The 20,888-nt window shown below is 49.6% G+C and overlaps 1 protein-coding gene across 1 annotated transcript in view; it reads right to left on the bottom strand.

Annotated features, from left to right (window-relative positions):
• PREX1 (phosphatidylinositol-3,4,5-trisphosphate dependent Rac exchange factor 1) overlaps window positions 1-20,888 on the bottom strand; it is a 175,321-nt gene that overhangs the window by 78,403 nt on the left and 76,030 nt on the right. The window contains exons 2-5 of the mRNA XM_037006253.2: window positions 19,686-19,757; window positions 16,021-16,143; window positions 7,790-7,894; window positions 3,059-3,160 (exon numbers count right to left, since the gene is read on the bottom strand). Coding sequence (XP_036862148.1) covers window positions 3,059-3,160; window positions 7,790-7,894; window positions 16,021-16,143; window positions 19,686-19,757 — 402 coding nt within the window. The remainder of the gene's footprint in view (window positions 1-3,058; window positions 3,161-7,789; window positions 7,895-16,020; window positions 16,144-19,685; window positions 19,758-20,888) is intronic.

Below are 20,888 nucleotides of genomic sequence, written 5' to 3'. Positions count from 1 at the left end.
CTATTCTTAGTCAGTGTTCAAGTTCAGCTTTTTGGGGCTGTTCCCAAAGAGGCTTTCATTCTTGCCTCTTCCCTCATCGCGCCCAGGCTCCTCCACCCTGTCCGCCTACGGCATTCATAGTTCAGCTTGAACAAGGGGGCTAAGAGGGCCAGGGGGACATCTGCTAGGATGTCGGAGCTGGAAGGGCAGGAGCGGGAGGAGGTCGGAGGGTTTGGGCTCAGCTGCCCTAAGCTCATGAGACCGCCTTTTAAAATCCACTGGAAAATGTGACAGAAAGGAGGAACTCAGGAGGGGTAGAAGAGGTGCCCTCAGTCCCAGCTGTTTTCTGATGCAAACATTCCAGCTGTGAGTGCCAAAGACCAGGACACTCTGAGCACTTCGCTCGGGCAGGGAGCATGGCATGCCCCCCACAGGAATCTAAGGCCTTGCTGGCTGGTCCCCCAGTGTTCTCTGAGCCCCCAGTAACCACAGCTGGGGGTGGAGGAAACGGGGCATGTAAACAGCATTTGGTCGGGAGAGCAAAGCCATAGGCCAGCTTCATCATCGTTTCCTGTGGGCAGTTATTGCTTCACTGGTTACCAGCCAGTTCTGTCCCTCTTTCTCTGTTCTACTGGGGACCCAGAACCCAAGAATCCCTCTGGAGCAAAGCGTGGCACTGGGGCTATGCAGGCCTCAGAAACCTCTGGGCCTCTCATGTCAAGAGCTTAGAGTCCACCTGTACACACAGGTCCAGCCCCACTGGTTGTGAAAATACATTACAGAAGCCGCCACTCTGAGTACCTGCTGAGACCCCAGACTTTTCCAAGATCCAGAAACTAAAGACTTAATACCAAAGGAGCCCTTGGCTGGGTTCTGAGGCTAGAGCTAGAGGTTCTTCTCTTGGGCCAGATGTTCAAGGTTTTGAAATCCAGGGGGAAAAGGAGCAGACCGGCCACTGAGCCACAAAACACAAGGCCACCAGCACCTAGGGAACTGAGGGGTCAGCACCCCAACACCCAAGTGCTTTGGCAGTTTAACTCTGCACAGTGCTTCTCAACAAGGCGGGGAAGTGTAATGGTTAGCGGGCAGCCCTGCCCAGGCTCAGTCCTGGTCCCCGCCACGTACCTCAACGTGTGGCCTTGAACAGGTCACCCCTTCATCTGTGCCTCAGCTGCCTCTCTCTAAAATGGGGCTGATCACAGAGCCTATCTCATCCATTTGCTCTAAGAAGTAAATGAATAAATGTTCAGTCATTCATAACCCTGTCAGTACTATCAAGACAAACCCTGGATTACAGGTGAGAGACTAGGGCCTGGGGAAGTGACTTGCCCAAGGCAGTACAGCTAGTACATGGCAGAGCTAGAATTCAAACACTGGCAGCCTATGGCTGCAAAGCATGGCTCGAATCCAGGGGTCAGCAACCTTTTTCTTAAAGCGCCAGACAGTAAATATTTCAGGCTTTGCTGGCCACATCCGGGCTCTGTCACATATTCTTCTTTGTTCTTGGGGTTTTGATGACCCTTTAAAAAACACCAACACCATGCTTAGTTTATGGGTTATACAAAAACAGGCCATGGGCTGGATCTGGCTCACGGGCCACAGTTTTGTCAACCCCTGCCCTAAACCGCTACAGAACGCTACCTCTTAAATGCTGGCAACGAATTCAGGTTTGGAAGACACACCAAACAGATCAAATGGAGCACATCTGCAGGTCCAGCTCAATCCACAGGCTGCCAATTCCCAAATTCTACCTGGAGCTTCCTCTGCCCCGAGGTGAAGAGCTAGCTGCACAGGGCATTTCAGCACCTGTTTAGGGACCAAAGCAGTGGCAAGAACAAGTGCAAAAGGGCCTTTTGAGACCCCTGGGGGACAGAAAGAGCAGCAGGGTGGAGGAGGGGCAGGGAGAGTGGGGCCCCTCTGCCAAGGCCGCACACATGGCACACATCGAAGGCCTGCATGCACAGGCAGAGCTGATGGCCCACGGACCATCCATCTCCAAGGCTCAAAATCCATTCACTGTCTCCAGAAGAAAGTCAAGATCAAGAATTCTCAAGTACTCTTCCCCTCCCGTCTCCCTTCCAGTCCATGGAGCAAGGAGCCATGCGGCCCAGTGGGCAGGAGTGGGAATGAAGCATGACCAACCAAATCAACCACCAGCAGGCTCCCAGGGAACAGCCATCAGATGCAAGACCTTCAGGATAGAGGCAGGGCACACCCGGGCCGACGGCCACCCTTTCCAAGGACTGAAAACCCTGGGATGAGAGCAGCGAATGATTGGCAGAGCTATCCACCCAGCTGAGGATCTACCCAGAAGCTGGCTCTGGAGCTGAGAATTCAAGACTTCTTGGGTGGCCATATAAACAGCAAATCGTCCCCTGGTCTGCTTGACCAAGACTACGTCAGAGGCAGCTGAACGATGAAGGGGAGAGCAGGTGTGTGGATGGTTGTGGTTTGTCCACCCAGCACCTCCTGCCTCCTTCCACAGACAGCTCAGATTGTGCCTGTAACTACACGCACCAGCTTGTGGCTTGGCGATTGGCTAGAGGCTGGAGCACGTGACACAAGTCTGCACCAATGAGGGCTCATTTGCTCAGGCTTGGAGGACGTGACCCTGATCTCAGCCAGTCAGAGCCCAACACTGCCCAGCTCACAGGGACTGAGGTAAAGCCAAGTCTAACTATATAGGGAGAGTATAAATGGCACGAGCAAAAGTTTCATGTAATTGGTTCAAATGAAGTTACCTGACTCAGGTCCAAACCATTCAGAATATCACCTTCTCTTGTCCATGACTTATGTCAGAGCTACTAGCAGAGAAATTCATTCTTTCCCACTGTCCTTGAACTTCAGAGGGTATGAGGCCAGAGTAAACTACAGCCATATGTTACCACACTAAAAATAAAGCTGAACAGCAGAACTTCACAAGGGGGAAAGAGGTAGGATCCAGCCCCCACAAAGCCAACACTGCCCCTAGACTTCTCAGCTGCTTGAACTAACAAGGTTTATTTTTTAATTAAGCCAGTCAGAGCTGGGCTTTCTGTCACTTCAAATACACGGAAAGGGAGTTGGGAGAATGTCTCACCTTAAGGAGCAAGGGGTATTTGCAGATCCTCTGAATCGGGGACAGCAGATAGCCCTCCAAGGGGATGTCCGTGGTCTTCCGGCCTCCCAGAAGCATGCAGCTCTGCAAAGGGACAGGACACCTTCATGAACACATGCCCAGGATGGCACAGGGACTTGGCCACCCTCAAACAGCCACGGAAGCACTCGCAAAACACAACGACAGACTTTGGAAGCAATTTAGCAATACTTAGGACAGATGGAAATGTGCATATTCTACAACCCAGCACAAACCCAGGGGTTGCCAAACTGTGGCCCATGGGCCAAATCTTGCCCCCTCCCCATTTTGGTAATTAAAGTTTTATTGGCGCACAGCCACATCCATTTGTTTATGTATTGTATACGGCTGCCTCCAAGCTGTCACGGCAGAGCTGAGCCGTTGTAACAGAAACCATCTAGTCACAAAACCTAAAATTTATACCATCTGGCCTCTTATGGAAAAGTTTGTTAACCCTGGTCTACAGTAACTTTCACATATTCACACTAGGACACAGGATCACGGACATTAAAAACTGCTTTCTTTGGAATAACAAAAAAATGGGATGCAACCTAAGTATCCATCAACTAAAGAATGGAAAAATATGTTTGCAGTAAATTTCTATGATGCCACACTACACAGCAGTGAAAAGGGGAAAAGTAAAGCTATGCATAGCAACACATGTGAACTTCAAGCATACTCAAGCAAAAAAAAAAAAAAGAAACGGGTATGAATGAAAAAGGATATGTATGGTATCAACCCACTTATACACAGCTTTTAAAGACATGCAAAACAGAAGTAGGCATTGTTTGAGAAGAACACAGCTATAGTAAAATAGAATGACATGTATGGGAAAGAAAGAAAACAAATTCTAGTGGGGGTTACCTCTGTAGAGGGAGGGGAGCAGGATTTAGAAAGTGAACTGGGTCCCCCACCATGCGCCTCACCATGCACCCAGGGAGGCATGACCGAATGAACAAACTGGCAGCACACGCAGAAATGAAGGGGTCTCAACCTTCCTCCTCAACACCATGCTAGCAGACTGGAAACAAAACAGGACTCTTGGGAAGAGGGATTCCCTCTGTCATTCATTCATTCTACAAATACATACTGTGTGCTTACTACGTGCTGGGCACAGTTCCAAGCCCTGGCAAAACTGCCCATCACAGCAGACAGTGAAAATAATACCAGAGAACATTTATCATGTGCTTACCATCCCCTAGGCACTGTGCTCACACTTCACCTATACGTAAAGTTCAATGTCACAGCCCTAAGATAAGCATGGACCATCATCTCCCTGTTACACATGGAGACCTGGCCCAGAGAGCCGCAAGGACTGGTCCAAGACTCAGAGCAACTGCCTTCCAGGGACCTTACTGTGCCCTCTCCTTGGAGAAGCAGAACCCAGGCACCCTGGGGCCCTGCTCTGGCAGGAGCTGCATGGCTCCCCACCACTGCCCCCCACCCATGTCTACCCCTGGCACAGATGGGGGATCAGGCCACGGCAGCTGGGAGATGCCAGGCCCCACAATGCTCACACTCAGACCTTTGTCCGCCGAGCCAGCGCTCACCACAAGCTGCCCTGGTGATGTCAGCTCTGGGCAGAAAAAGGGGAGCCTGGGGGTAGGGGACTGATTTCCAGAAGCCCCCAGGGCTTGGCAGGAGAAGGGACCATCTTTTGGTCTAGGACTAAGGAGTTTTCACAGAACTGTTACAGCCACCAGCTATACTTCTCTCCAAACACTCTAGACTATTGTTTCCCTTTATTTTCATTTTTTGAAAAAATCAAACACACAAAGACCTGCCATTCACTATTCTAGTAAGATTACACTCCAGGCATTATGGGAGGAACTTGTGAGAATTATCTCTTTAAACATCCTAATTCACAGACTTGATTCAGTTGAGGTGTCACTCTGTGAGTCACATTTACTACACATACACTATACTGCAATAAAAAAGCCTGTAACAAATCTCAGATCCTGTCCGTTGTCTACATGCACCTTCACTATGTGGCCTCAATCTTTCTGATCTCATTTCTTCCACTTTTCCTCTCATACTCTCTATTCTAGCCACCCTGCCTTCTTGCTATTCCTCAAACACACTCCTACCTCAGGACCTTTGCACTTACAGTTCCTCTACCTAGAATGCTTTCTTCACAGATACACCATGCCTTTTTCTCTTACTTTTACCCAAGTTTCTGCTTAAATGTCACCTAAGACACAGTTTTCCCAAAGACCAAGCTAAAATAGCAGCCACTACCCTAACTTCCTCAAAACATCCTGTCATCTTTAACTTGCTTTAATTCCAGAGAACTTAGTGTCACATGACATATCTTGTCAGTCACCCCTACTAGAATGGCCACTCTAGGAGAGCATGGGCCTTTTCTTGCATTGGCCACTGTTGTATCCCCAGTACTTAGAACCATCCCTACCATATTAGGTAGGTGCTCAATAAGAAACTGTTGCATGAATAAATGAGCCCCATTTTACAGACAAGAAAACTGAGTCACAGAATGATGAAGCTGCCACCCAATCTCTCAGCACATCATGAATGGAAAGCCAGAATCCATCTGTTCCCAGTGGCTTAACATCCCATAACAGACTCCAGTCAGTCTTCTGCTGGTGGCCCAAAGCTGGAAGACACCAGTGTGGAGGGAGAAAGATGGCACACGTGCTGGCACTCCACACATCCTCTCCCCATGCAATCCAGTCCCACTCTGCTGCTGCTAGGAAAACGGCCATTTAGCCCAGGAAGGCTGGAGAGAGGAAAGCAGGGAAGAAAAACTGCGACTGAGGCCCTTCCCTTACCACACCTGTGCAAATGCCTTCCTGGCCTCTTCCTGATTCCCAATACCCAGCTGAGCCAAAGGGGACACCCCCCAGAGGGAGGGGCCCTCAGTGGGGAAGCCTCGAGCCTGGGCAGCAGGACTACCACAGAGGGTCGCTGCAGAAAGGTCAACATCGCAGAAACATGGCCATGTGCGTGGTCTTATGCCATCTGACTTTCTCTTTGCTTGTTTGCCCGGACTCTTATGAATATATAAGTGTGAAACGGGGGTAAAGATGCAGATACCAGCAACAAAAAAAACAGCACCTCAAACGTTTAGGACAGCTCAAATGGACGTGGAAGTTGGTCAACCACTCTGCCCTTCTCAGATGCTCGTTGGAACTGGGCCAAGCAACAAGAACGCACCAGGGCAGAAAACAAACATTTTGAATCAAAATTCTGAAACTACTTTGTTGGAAGCTGTGCTTTAGGGAGAAGTATAATTAAGAATTTTATTATGGAGTGCAGCTCTCTGAGCACATCGTTAGTACCTCTTATGCTCTGTCAGTTAACTGTTCTACTTCTGTGTGCGAAATTCATTATGTGCTGTCGGGAAATAAAACAGTACGGGGTTGGGGAGGGAGGTGTTGGTCTTTGACTGAATGAGCAGGGGACTTAGAGGTAAAAGATCAGGATTAAAACCCATGAGCAGCACAATCACTTTTCGAGAGTGTACTCTCAAGACAGTCACTTCATATTTTAGAGTCATCAGAATCACCTGCGGCAAAGGCTGTATGGTGTCCCCTAATGTATTCTTCCATAGCAGCAGAATTTCCAGCTGGGCATACAGCTGCTCGGAATAAAGCCTACATTTCCCAGCTGCCCTTGCAGCTAGGCACAGTCATGTGATTAAATTCTGGGCGTGAGTAGAAGAGATGTGTGCAGCTTCCTGCTATGCCCCTAGAAAGAGAAGAGCAGGCCCTCTTTCTCACTCTTCTTGCACCCCACTACCTGGAACGTGGGAATGGCGAGAGGTCATCTTAGACCATGTTGATGAGGGCACACACAAGGGCCATGGCCCCTGACATGAGATAAAGCCTCTATTCCAGCCCCAGACTGTCTACATCCACCTTGTCACATGAGGGGAATAAAAGTCTGCCTTATTTAAACCACTGTTATTTGGGATGTCTGCAAAGCAGACGAATGTGTATCTTGAATCATACACAATGGTTAGTGGTGGGCAAAGTTCCAAAGAAATCACAAATAAGAACCTTTTTATACAGAAGTGAAGCTCTGCAATTGTAGAGAAGACCGTCATGGATGTCTACTATTTTGCCTGAGAGGGTGCGTCCCCAGCTTGCTTCCCCAGTGCAATCCCACTGTCCTTCAGGGATCCACCCCACCCCTAACAGCCTGTGGTACAGGTGGAGTTGGCCCCGCCCTCCAGCTCCAGGGTGGCCAATCAAAGCACCAACCAAACCCTCTATAGCAGTTGGTTCAGGGATAGGGTCTTGAGCTCAGCTAACCCAATGAGCATCAGATCCAGGACTTCTGCTGTTACCATTCAATAAGAGGAGATCTCTTCATCCTGGAGTTGCTCAGATTTGAGAGGTATAAGCCTGGAGCTGCTGGAGGCCATGTTGCCACCACTTGGGGACAGCTGTTCTGGGAATGGAGCCAAAGCAGAGAAAAGCAGACAGAGCCAAGAGACACATGCTCAATGACGCTATTTGAATACCCAGATTCTGCTGTGCCTGAAGCCCTCTGAGGTCTTAAATTTCCTAGAAGAGTAAACCAGTGAATTCTCTTTTTTTTTTTGGCTGATCCAAGCCTTACCCCAGCTGAGGCAGGGATCAGGCAGCCTGGGTCAGCATGAAGCTCTCTTGGGCCCAGGAACTCACAAAGCTGAAGCCAAGTAGGAGGAGAGGCAGCAGTGACAAATAAACTTACCAACAGGAAGGCACGCACGGTGGGGATCTTGTTCAGTTCCACAAGCAGCCGCAGGGCCTTCTCATGGTTGCTGCAATATTCCTCATACACGCAGAACTTATCCTTCTGCAAGACAAGGACAGAGCCTGTGGCAGACAGGTCATGGCAGGAAGGTGGACACTCAACAGCCAGCCCAGCAGGCCTGGGAGGAAAGGGCTACCCCAGACCCCAAGAGACTACACAGCAGCAGGGATTTCAGGTAAAGGAGCTCCCACTTGCTACGGGGCCCTCAGCCTCCACTCCTGCCTCAGTCCTGCACCTAGCAGTGACCTTTCAGGAAGCAGCAAGGCCCAGGGTCAAGTGCACAGACTCAAACCAACCACCCTGGGCTTGAATCCTGGATCTGCATTTCCAGGTTTGAACCTGGGCAAGTTACCCAACCTCTCTGTGCCTTGGTTTCCTCATATGTAAGGTAGAGTTAATAATAGTCCCTAACTCACAGGGTTGTTATGAGGATTAAAACACGAGGTTCCAGCATAAAGTGTTTAATAAATGTCTATCTCTAGTAATAAAACATGTCAACCCCCTGTTTAAAACCCTCTAATAACATTCTATTACATGAAGAATGAAATCCAATGCTTTGTTATGACCTTCAAGGGCCAAATAATGTGATCCAGCCCTTCTCTAGCCTCGTCTCACTGGCCTCCTATCCATTCCTTGAATTTGCCAAGCCTGTTCCTACCTCAGGGCCTTTGCATTTACCATTCCCTCTACTTGTAATGCCTCTCCCTCAGACCTGGCTCCTCCCCACCATTCAGGTCTCAACTCAAATGCCACCTCCTCAAATCATACCAGGACTACCCTAGCTAAAGTAGCCAACCAGGTGTTCTCTATCACACATGTCCTCCTGTATTCATTTTCTTTACACTGTTCTCACAGTCTGGAATTATCCAGATTATTTGTTTATCACCTATCTTTTCCCACTTGGCAGGTGGCTCCCTGACGACCACATCCATCTAATTCACTGCAGTATCTCCAGATCTTAGCACAATGCCTGGCACACAGTAGGCACCCAATGAATACTTGTTAAATGAATGGACTTTATACACTACTATGTGTGTATATGTGTCCTGTATACATCAACCAGAAGAGTCTAGATAAGCTCTGGAATTTGGAGGAACAAGTAGATCTCTGGTTGCTGCCCCACAGCAGTGCCAGACCTGAGGCAGGGGGATAGCTCTAACAACCTCCAGATGCCCCTGAGCCCAAAGCTGGACTCCTTCCAGCTAGAGGTCACCTGTGGGTCACCAGGTCTGTGACCATCAGTCAGGATTTCCGGGACCGAAGCCTTCTTAGCAGGAAGCTCTCCCCTGACATTCTCAGTTCCGACATAGAACACTACCTCCCAACTCACCCAAACAAGGATGTCCTGGGTAAGGCTACTGGAGAGGAAAGAGCTGAAGGGAAGTGACCTCGGGCTGGGGGGATGGGCAGGGGAACCCCCAAGAAGCTAAGGAAGGAAGAGGTGGGTCTGCAAAGCAAACAGCTCATCTTGTTTCTAAACAAGCCCCCAGTTATTCCTGCTGATGCAGGAAAGAGGAAACCAAAGAGGAGAGAGAATGGGTTTGAGAATCAATAAGCCACCCCAACCTGCCCCAGCTCACTGTGGGGACTCTGTGTGCACCATATGAGCAGACACCCTGAACAGCAGAGTGCCCACGGCCAGAGCCAGTAGCCCATGCAGAGTGTGTATGGAGCATTTAGTACATGCCACATTCTGCTCTCTTGGGATGAGGGTAAACGCATTCACTCCTCACGTGGCAATTACTATATTCAACCCATTCACACATGAGAAAACCAAGGAAAAGTGAAGAGCCCAGGATCCCACATCTACAGAAGGAGGAACCAGGATTCAACCTCTCTTAACCCCCACTCCAATGTCCAGCTCAAGGTCACAGCACAGGAAGTGGGAGAAAAACACAGGGTACAAATCTCAACCAGATATCTACAAACTAAGCTCTGAGGAGGACTGCCGAAAATGACGGAAGTGCACAGAGCAACTCTAGAGCCAAACCACCTGGGCTGGAAACCCAGCTCCATGCTCCCTGTAGTGGTGACCCTGGGCGAGCTGCTACAATCCTTGTGCCTCAGTTTCCTCATCTATAAAATGAATATAATAACAGACTCCTACTACTTGGGCTGCTGGAAGGTTAAATAACTTTCATATATGTAAAAAGACTAAAAGTGCCTGGTACACAATGAACATTATATAATATTTCAAAATACTCTTAAAAGTATTAGTTATAAATACAAACACAATCAATAAACATGAGTAAATAGGGAAAAATACCAAAATAAACAATGTCACAATTATCCAAGGTGTACACACACACATACACACACCGTGGGACAAACAACCCTGATCCACACTCCAAGGAACTACTGAACAACCTGAAGCATTACAAAACACAAGCAACATGCTCCTAACAACACCACCAATATCCATATACACAGATTAAACACTGAGTCACTAATTACAATCTCCCCATCAGCCTACTGAGACACTAACACACACATGCGCACAAGGATAGGAAAGGAGAAGAAGGGACCTCAGCCCCCACACCACCCAAGCAAAGCTTTTTCTATTTCCACTTGTCTCCAATGAACCCAGGGGCTCACCAAGGCCAATGGAGATGGGTAAGAAGTCTGGACTGCAGGGGTTCCCCAGGCACAGATAAAAAGCTGTGAGGGAGGCTGCCTGACACACCTGCCACATCTGGAACCAGGGCCTCAGCTGCAGATCATGGTGAGGCTGACTGCAGAGAAAAGGAAGACCACCTGTCTTACTGTAGTGATAGGCATTGGCCTACGCCTGGGACCCATTCCTGCAGAGAAGGCGAGAAGGCCCGTAGGGCTGGAGAAGGAGGACTGGGTTCTGAATGCAGGCACATGAACAAAAAAGTACAAGGTCCCAACCATATGTATGGAGATCTAGGGGGAAAAAAAAACTGCTCGCAGCCAAGAGTCTGGGCTTTCTCTGGGCCTATGGACCCTGCTGTTAGTACTGTTCAGAGATAAGACACCAGAAGCCCCTATGATCACTATCAGCATTAACCTTGTAAGTATAACTATAAGTTCTGCAGCCAGACCACCCAGTTCACAGCCCAACTTTCCAGGTCACCAGTTCTATGACTTTGGGCAAGGACCATAATGTTTCAGAGCCTCTGCATTCTTCTCTATAGATTACGGACAATAATGGTCTCTCCTTCATAAGGTTGTTATGAAAATTATCAGGTGAATTCATAGTAACTGCTTAAAATGGTGCATAATAAGTATTCATTAAACATTAGCTAGCATTACTGTTATTGCTGCTGCTATTACTCCCATCATCACGATTTCAGCAAATTCATTATCCCAGTGGTGAACAGGTCTATGACAGGATGGGACAGTGAATGAGTAGGTTTTGATGGCAAAAAAGGAAACAGGCAGAGTCAGGAGGAAGCTGGACAGATCTGTATGTCTGGGGAAGGCCACCAGGGGAAGGTACCAGCCAGATTTTGAGAAATATGGTGGGCGTTGACTCCCTGTATGTCTCTCTTCTCATTTGTGCACTGTCCATCTCCCCCTGTCCACCCCTGTAATGTGAGCTGCATGGGGACAAGATTTGCATCTGCTAAGGTCACTGCTATGGTGCCAGTGGGGACTGAGTCCCTGGCAAAGAGCAGGCATCATGATAATTGATGAATAAGAGCAAGAAAGCAGAGGGAGGAACTGAAAGTAGCCCAACAGCCCTCAGACCAGACCCACACCTTTTCCATATGACCTGGTCCTCACAGCCTCTGCCGCGGCTCTTCGTTGGAGCATGTGTTATTTACCTACCCAGCATCCATTCCCCCTTATTCTGGTCCTGGCCCACAGTTCCAGGGAAATCACCTCCTATACTCTGAGCCCATGGACCCCACTCCACTCCCAGGCACCACAGGTGGGTATATGATCCAGGCCAAACCAATCACAGAGCTCCCTGTCCTGCCAACAGTGACCCAAACTGGGCCCTCAAGGACTCAAGCTGGAATTATTGTGAAGAGAGAATTTCTTAGAACTGTTATTGCTGAGCTGGCAGAGTATCAGCCTGAAACTGTTGAGGGTCACCTCTGCCACCATGTGAGGCATACTCCCCCTCCCACCCCTCAAGAATGAAACCAACACAGAGGAAAGCAGACCCTAGAGATACAGACCAAGCCCTGAAAACATCATATTGGGGTCCTGGATCCAGCTATGCCTACAGCCAACCCACCCTTGAACATTTCATTTGTATGAGCCATGAAGTCTTTTTTTAAAACCTATTTGAGTTGTTGTTTTTGTCTTTGTAGTAAAGACCATTCTAATAGGTGGACACTCTGGAAAGGGGAAGAAAATAATAAATGAACACAACCCTTGTGAGGTGACAGTCTCCCTGCCTATCTCCATCTGTACCATGAAGAAGTTAGACCAGAAAGCGAGGCAAATCTGTTCGGTCTCACATGCCAACCCTAGTCAATGCGTAGTGCTGGCTGGAACACTGGTGAGAAGAATTTTGGAACCCCCCCCCTCGCCAAGGAGCACAGAGGCAGAATGCTGTGATTGATTAGCGATGTCTGCCACAGATGCAGGACTGGGGAATGAATTATAAAATCGCTGCAGGTTTGTCATTCCTCATGTCCTGAGCCCCTTCTCTAACACTCTTCAAGGTCATCCTCTCCTTCAACCTGTGAAAAAGGCTGAGGCCCAAGACTTGAAGTTTGGAGAAGTTAAATTTAACAAATGGCAACACCCCCTCTTCAGAACCATGCCCAGTGTATCACTCCCGTGCCCTTTCACTGAGCCTAACCCCAGCTGCATCTCAGGCCCAAGACCCTGCAAATAGGGAAATGCTGCTTCTGACAGCTCAAGAGTCCAAGTGCTCAGTTTCCTCCTAGGCACCCCACATGAGGTTTTGATTGCTTTGCCAGGAAGAAATGGACAAACAGTTGTGTACACACAGATGTGGTGGGTGGGGAACGTGTAGCTGTGGGGCTGGGCTGTGAAGGAGAGGTGGACAGCTACCAGCTGCAACAGCTGGAGGAGAGGGTCCGGCCCCCAGGGAAGGCTCGAGGGCTGTCAGAGGCGGTGGCTGCTGTCTGCAGTACCCAGGGAGTGGCACTGGCTCCACGGAGACCATCTGTTCCAAACCACTCACTTTATACCCAAAAAGACTGAGACTCAGAGAAGGGAAGGAGCTGGCCATGTAGACATCTCCACTGGGGAGGGAAGCAGGAGACCAACGTCTCACTTGTGCAAGGGTCTCCCCAACCTGTCATCCACCTCGCCACACAGTTGCAGGGAGAAGGGGTTAAACATAACCCAGACCAAACTCCTTCCCTCCAAAAACCTGTAACTCTTAGAATAAAATCTCTATGCCATCTGGCCCCCTATGATACCTCTAAACTGCCATCACTCACTCTGTGCCCCAGTTTCCCAGTCTGAAAAATGGGGAAAGTGAAACCCACCTACAAGTACCAGCACTTGGTATGTTAGTTAAGTACTGGGGAAGAGTTCACTCCCTTGGACTATGTACACGCTTGTTTGTGTGGCCCAGCACTCTCTGGCACCTCCCAGGGCTCTCTGGGCACTTGGGGATCTGTCAGACCCTGCCAGGCGCTGCCTGTTCCCAGGGCCTCACTCCCACCACTCCGACCTCCTCACTGTCTGGAACACACGGAACCTACCCCACCCCAGGCCTCTGAGTGCACTGGACGCCTGGCCCGCTTCCCTAGGACACCTCTGCAGTCTCTCCCTCACTTCCTGGGTGTCTTCACGGAGATGCCCCCTTCTCCATGAACCCTCTCACACCCACCCTGTTTAAAATCATAACTCTCCCACCCTTCTGTGTGGCTTTTACCACCATCTGACATACTGGATTTTGCTCCTTTCCTGTTTACTGTCTGTCCTGCCCACCAGGCCCCTGACGCCCTCTGCTGAGGCTACAAAGGAGGGCCCCAGGCATGTAGAAGGAGCGGGTATGGAGAAGAGGTCACCTCCTGCACCCCAAACCACCACTGCCCGTGCTCCCCTTTCTTTGCATCCCCAAGCAAGTTAGGAATCCCATAGAGAGAGTGAGGTGGAGCCCCACGGGGGACTCAGGATCCGGGGACCCTCACTGACCAATGAGCTAAACCTTCTTACTACCCTCCATGGCTCAGGCAGAGAAGCCAGGGAAACCAGGGGGCCTGGGGTCATCAGCAAGTGGGTAATGTACCTGGAGGACCCCTTCTGCACTGTGGCTGAAGTACAGACTATCCTACTCTAGGCTCAGATGTCATCCCTTCACGGCCAGTCCCCAGGAATGCCACCTCCCCACAAAAGCCTTCCCTGGCACCCCGGCTGTCATGATAACCCAGGGCCGACATTCACACAACACCAGCTGTGTGCCGAGCCGGGTCTAAATGCTTCACCACACAAACGACGTCATCCTCCAGACAGCACCAACGGCGGCTTCTCTCATTCCTCCATTTTACAGAGCTGGGGACTGAGGCCCAGAGAAGGAAGTGACTTGCCCAAGGTCATTCGGCTGGAACAGGGATTTGACCCTAAGCAGTCTGACTCCAGAGGAATGAGGGCTCCCTGTTTCCTCTGAACCCAAAGGGATGACTGTCCCTCCATTCTGTTTATTTTCCTATTCAAGAACATTTAGTGAACCCCTATTGCCGCTTGCCCCTTCTCGCCACCTCCATGGCCTCCACCCTGCTCTGGGGCACCACCACCATCTGTCTTGGCTGGCAACCTCCTCCCAGTCTCGTGGCTTCCCCACATCCCCTCTATAGAGTCCTGTCCCTCAGAGCAGCCATAGGACTTCTTCAAACCCAAGGCAGATCCTGTCTCTCCTCGGCTTGACGCCTTCTGTGAGGGCCCAGAGCACCTGCACCCCACCTTGCTCTCGTACTTGTCCTCTTCCAAGCATGGAGGCATGGTGACCACGTAAACAGGACAGCAGCCGACATTACTGAGCACGGCTGTGTGCCAGGGGCTGTTCTGACTCCCCTTGCCTTATCTCAGTCCTGAACATCATGGGCTAGGTCTAGTTGTTACCCATTTTACAGGCGAGGTCACTAAGGCATTTTACTCTAGAGTAACAGCCTGTGAGCAGCTTGGCAGCCTGACCGGGGGCGCTGTCCTTCTAACAATGCAGACGGTCACTTCCGTGGGGCCGTACTGAGGGCTCGGCCATCCCAGACTCTGCCCACCTAGGTGTGAGCCCTCAGGGAGGGAGTGATGACAACTGAAATAAGTGTTTACTATCACCAAGGTCCCCCAGGGTCAGCCCTGCTGACATCTGAGGTGAGTCCACCCACCGGAAGCCAGTAGCACCCCCACCCCCACAACCAGAGTGTGACAAACAAAAGTGCCAAATGTCCCCTGTGGCAAAATCAGCCCCTAGCCGGAAGCCCCTGCTGCCCCCACAGAGTTTATTGCTTCATCTCCTAGGGTCTTCGGGGTCTTCCCATCAACCCGAAGAGGTAAGCATGCTTATCCCTACTTCACAATCAGAGGAGGAAACCGAGGCTCGGAGAGGGCAGGTGCTGGCCCCGAGCCTCACGCGCACGACGCCAGTGCAGGCATCCCCCTGGCGAGGAGGGTCCTGGGCAGCGCAGGAAGACAGGGGCTGCGGAAGCAGTTGCTCCATGTGCGCAGAGCTCCCCATGCCCTCCTTCCTCCGCGTGTCCCCTAGTGACTCCAGGCAAACAAAGAGAGGCTAGCCCAGCAGCATCGGCCTCTCGGACCAGCAGTCCCAGTAGCCACCCATGGGTCAGACACCCTCCCCAGGAGGTGGGGAGCTGAGCCTGGACTCAAACCCAGGTGTGCGTGACCCGAGTCGCCCCTCTCAGCCACTGGCTGCCTCTGTTGGCCATTCTGCGGCAGAAGGGCCCTGCCGGGCCAGGAGGTCATGGGAACCCCAGGACGCAGTCACTCAGCAAGAAGCCCTGAGGAAAAGGGGGGCCATACTCTACATGAGGCTGCAGGGGAGGAGAGCCAACTAAGACTCCCCCAGGTCTGCTGGGCCTGCCGCTTCCCACTGTTCCCGGGGTGGAGGCAGGGCCCACCCGCTCCCTGTCTCTCCATCTCCCAGGGAGGCCTGCAGGGGAAGCTGGCCAAACTTGGGTGGGGCAGGGGCCTGGAAGAGAAGCCCACCTCCCAAGAGCTGCCAGCTCCAACAGGGGCTGGGGCATCACACTCACAAATCTTAAGAAAACATTCCCAAGTTCATGCTGAGACTGAGGCTCTGGACGTAAACAATACTCCAAGGCAGCCAAGAAATCCTTATGAACTTCCAGGATGTCTTCAATGTTCGAGAACAGGATCTGTGAGGAAAAGTAAGGTCCAAGGATAGGGTTAATCAAGGCACAGAGAGAGCAAAATCAAGCATAAAAAAATATGTAACCCCTGGGGCAGGTGCAGGTGGGGTGAAATAAACACTCTCAAACCCTAGAGCCAGATTACTGGTAAAAAAATAAGGATAATAACAAAAATTTACATTTTTGTTATTAACATTTTGTTATTAACAAAAAGTCAACATTTACTGAGCAGTATTAAGGCCTAATCTTGTAACTTTATATGTATTTATGCCATCTAATCCTCACTAGAACTCCATGAGGTAAAAACAATTATTATCCCCATTTACAGATGAAGAATGGAGGCTCAATGGAAATAATTAACATTCTCAAGATCACACAGCCCAGTAAGTAGCAGAACTGACTTCACACTCAACATCCAAATAATTATGTATTAAACATTCATTACAACGTTCCTCATGGCCAGGCACAACTTGATAGTCCACTCATGAGACTGATTTTTAAGATGACAAGGGCACTTCCATGCACCCAGGGAAATGGTATGATAGAAGAAAACACAATAAGGAAGGCTGTTCAAATTCTGTTTAAACTTTCACAAACAATATATAAGGGTACCTGTTTCCCCATATAAATCTGTAAAGTTTGAAATGCACAGACCACCTGATCCAGCAATTGTACATCTCAGAATTTAACCTTTTAATCAGCTGTTTCCAACTTGGGGTGATTTTGTCCCCCAGGGGACATTTGACAATGTCTAGGGACATCTGTGGTCATCACAAACTGGGGGAAGGATGCTACTGGCATCTTAGGGGTTGGGGCCAGAGATGCCACCAAACATCCTGCAGTTCACAGAAGAGCCTCCCCACAGCAAAGAGTTGCCCAGCCCAAAGGTTTTATAATGACAAGGCAGAGAACCTGGTGGGTAGCCAAGGACTTACACTACAGCCTTATTTGTAGGAGCACAAGATTGGAAAGAGCCAAATGTCTATTAACGGGGACTCATCAAATAGTTAAATAAACTGGACTGGTTACAATTAGATAAATACATGTGCTGAAATACTGTGCAGCCTAGAAAAAGAATCTGCAGATCTGTGTAAACGGATATGGAATCCTGGAACCATCCTCAACTGTTAAAGGGGAGGAATCATGGTGCTAAACAAGATTCCAATACGGGCCCATTTATTTAAAAAGGCCCCTCCTCTCTATGCTGATAAAAGCAAAAGCTATCTACACAAAGACACAAGTCGGTAACTGCAGAGGCCTCTGGGAAACAGAACTAGGGGTTTACGTTAGGTCCTTATGAAATGCACAAATTCCATTTTCCTTTTTTAAAAAAACAAGTACCCTTTTCAATTTAATTTTGAAGAAGGTACTCACATGGTTCAAAAATTAAAACACAGTAAAATGAAAACAGTGCTGGGTCCCCACCTCCCCACTCATCCCACTGCGACTCAAAGCAAGGGCAACCAGTGTTACCACTGGTTTATGGTTCCTTTCAGTTTCTTACACATTCATTCATTCAGCAAGTACTGGCTGAGTTCCTGCTGTGTGCCAGGCACTGTTAGAGGTCCTGGGGATACAGCAGGGAACAGATGAGTGCCACCCCCATGGGGGTGACATTCTAGTGGAAGGGAACAGACAACACATAATGCAAATAGAGTTTTCTAGGGGGTATGAAACAGAAAAGATAAAAATAAAACAGGAAGTCCCAGGGTGGGACAAAAGGCCAGGGACAGCTACTCTGAGAAGGTGGCGTTTGAATCAAGTCCCAAAGGAACAAAGACCAACACACAGACCCTTGGAATGCAGCAGAAAGTCCGCAGAGAGAGATGGCCTGAGAGTGGGCAGGGAAGGCTGAGGGGCTGGAAACCACTCCCCAGGCGCTGCCATCTGAGAGCCAGGGACCCTCTTTCTCCTCCACCTTGATCAGGGGGACACTCATCATGTGAAGATGTGAAGTGGCTGGAAGAACCACTTGCACTATTTGGTTATTTTCCTTTCATTCTGTGTGGCTCACGTGGTTGAATCTACTTATCTTCAAGACACATGTGATAGATCCTATTATGATACTTCAAGGAATGGCTGCAAAATTTCAAAATAAGTATCTGTTTAGTGAGTACATTCCCAAAAGAAATGAGAGCCTGTGTCCACCAAAAGACATATACAAAAATGGTCCTAAAAGCCAAAAACTAGGAATAACTCAAATGTGCATCCACAGGAGAATGGGTGAGTAAACTATATGGTACAGTTCACTGTGGAACAGCACACAGCAATGAAGGAGAATGAACCATGGCTACACAGCAACATGGGCAAATCTCACAGACCGAACAGTGAGTAAAAGCTGCCAGACACAAAAGAGCTCACTTTTATAGAAAGTTCAAGAACAAGCAAAACTAGTCGATGGTACTAGAAGACAGTGGTTACCTTTGGGGAGGGAGCATGGGGTCATTTAGTAGGAGGGGGACACAGAGGAACCTGCTGAGACAAGAAATATTCTCTGCCTTCACTTGGGTCATAATTACAAAGGTAAGAAAAAGCATCACGTTTGACACTTAAGATCAATGTATGTGAATTACATCTCATCTAAAAGGTAATTTTTTTAATGATAATAAATTGTAATTTTAAATTATAACAAATGATTACAAAATTGTAATAGATTGTAATAAACAGTAGGTGCTCAGTAAGTATCTGCTGAATGAACGAGTGAGTGAATGAATAAATGAATACATGCATAATAAGCTTAGACCCCAGTGCTACCAGCAACCAGCCATGCAACGACCCTAAGCAGGTCTCATTACATCTCTAAGCTTCGGCTTTCTTATCCAAAAAACTAGGCTCACAATTGTCAACTGCAAAGTGGCTGTCCAGATTAACCAGGACATGGTGGGGGACAGAGGTGACCTGCTTGACCAAGTCCTTTGTGTGCCATACATGTTGAGCACCTCTGACACCTACTCCTTCCCCTCCCACCCCCTCGCCTTGGATCAGGACCCTGGAGCCCCAAGGGCTGAAAACAGCTTCCCAGAGAGTGAGGTCACACTAGAAAGCCAGGCCTGGGGAGCACTGGGCCTCCCCCATGCACACAGAGGGCCTATTGATGTCTTCCCCAGACCCACCGCCAAGACGAAGCCCAGACCCAATTACTCAGCTGCCCTGCCTCGACACTCAGTGCCCAGTACAGGGGCACAGGATGGGGCTGCCAGGAGGGCTGGAGGTGCCAGGCTCCCAGGGATGCTTGGGAAGGGATTTGCTGCTGGCTCCATGCCAGGGATCTTGGCACGAGGAGCCTGGAAGACAGGATGGTCTGGTGACCAAGGACAGAAACTCAAGTCGGGAGGAAGGGCTGCTGAGCCCTCCTGGTGCAAGCCAAGCAGTCTGCTCACAGGCCCCAGAGGCCTCTAGGGGCGCAGGGAGCCCACTGTGAGAAGGCAAAGCCAGCTGCTGGCAGGGCAGGTGCACCTGCCACTCTGCACCCTCTGAGCACCGCCCGGGAGGAGCAAGGCACACAGCAGCAGGGACGGCCTGGAAAGGGGCTGGCCAGGTGTGCGCACCTTGACGTTCTCCTCTGTGAGGCCCTTCTCCACGGAGTCCGCCACATTCTGCCGGATGCGGTGTAGGAAGGCCTGGAGAAGAGAAGAAGGGAGAGGTGAGCAGCCACGCCTCTGCTCTTCAGGGGCGGCCCAAAAATGGGTCACAGGTTAAAATGCCAAATAGGACCCGGGAGGTGCCAGGGACAAGGGCAGGGAGTAAGGAGAAACCTGCCCTGCTTATGGGTTCAACACCCTGCAAGACCCCTCACTCCCATTCAGTCAATAAAACCTGAGCTTCTGCCACACCGGGCCAGGTACACCAAAGCCCTGCCATCTGGATACACTAGCATCTGCTTCCTCACCCCAGGCCCCCTTCAGACTACAATTCATTTCCCTTTATTTTTTCAAAAATTTAACTTCTAAATAATAATACATTCACATGGCTTAAAAATCAAAAACATACAAAGTCAAAAATACGAAAAGTGTATCTCCTGTACCTCAGGCCCCATCCATCTAGTCCCTCTCCACCCCTCATGGGAACCAACGGCTACTAGTTCCTTGTGAATCCTTCCAAAGAATCTTTTTATCTCTATACAAAAATAACAAACAAATACATACACATACCCACACAAACATGTATTCTAATTTTTCCCCTTTTTACATACCAAAAAATAGTGGCACACATGGGATGTGCTGCACCCCCTTTTTCCACTTAATATTGCTTCCAGATCTTTCCTTGTCACTACACAGGGAGCAGCCACATTTCTTTCCGGCTGCCCGCAATCCTACTGTACGGATGGACCAGTCATTCTGCCACTTCTCTCAGGGGCTCAGAACAGAGAAATCGTTCCTGTGATGTGACAGACAATGGGGGGGACTGTGGGGAGCGACGGGCACATGCTCCCCGAGGGGGTGCCGCTGGCCCCTCCAAGTGTTCCAGAAGGAAGGCAGTGGCCGCCAAATGTTTTTTTGAAGGGATCTTTTTCGAGAGAAGCCAGAAATCAGAATTGTTTTTTTTCAGTAATGTCTCCCGGTTTTTAAGTATTGGCAAAGGAGCCCTCCGTTTTTGTGAGCAATCAGATTTTCGAGATTGAGCACGAAAGTGAGGGCACCAGGAAGGGGGGTGCAGCCATGCCATCAAGCAGTGGCGTGGCGTAGCCCTGGTGTGGCTGGGACACAGCTGGCAGAGAAGAAGGACCAGCAGGTCCCAGGGACGTGGGAGAG

This window comes from Manis javanica, chromosome 5, assembly GCF_040802235.1.
Source record: "Manis javanica isolate MJ-LG chromosome 5, MJ_LKY, whole genome shotgun sequence".
Taxonomy (NCBI): Eukaryota; Metazoa; Chordata; class Mammalia; order Pholidota; family Manidae; genus Manis; species Manis javanica.
The sequence above is the reverse complement of the archived record's forward strand: the minus strand, read 5'-3'. Positions and strand labels throughout refer to the sequence as shown.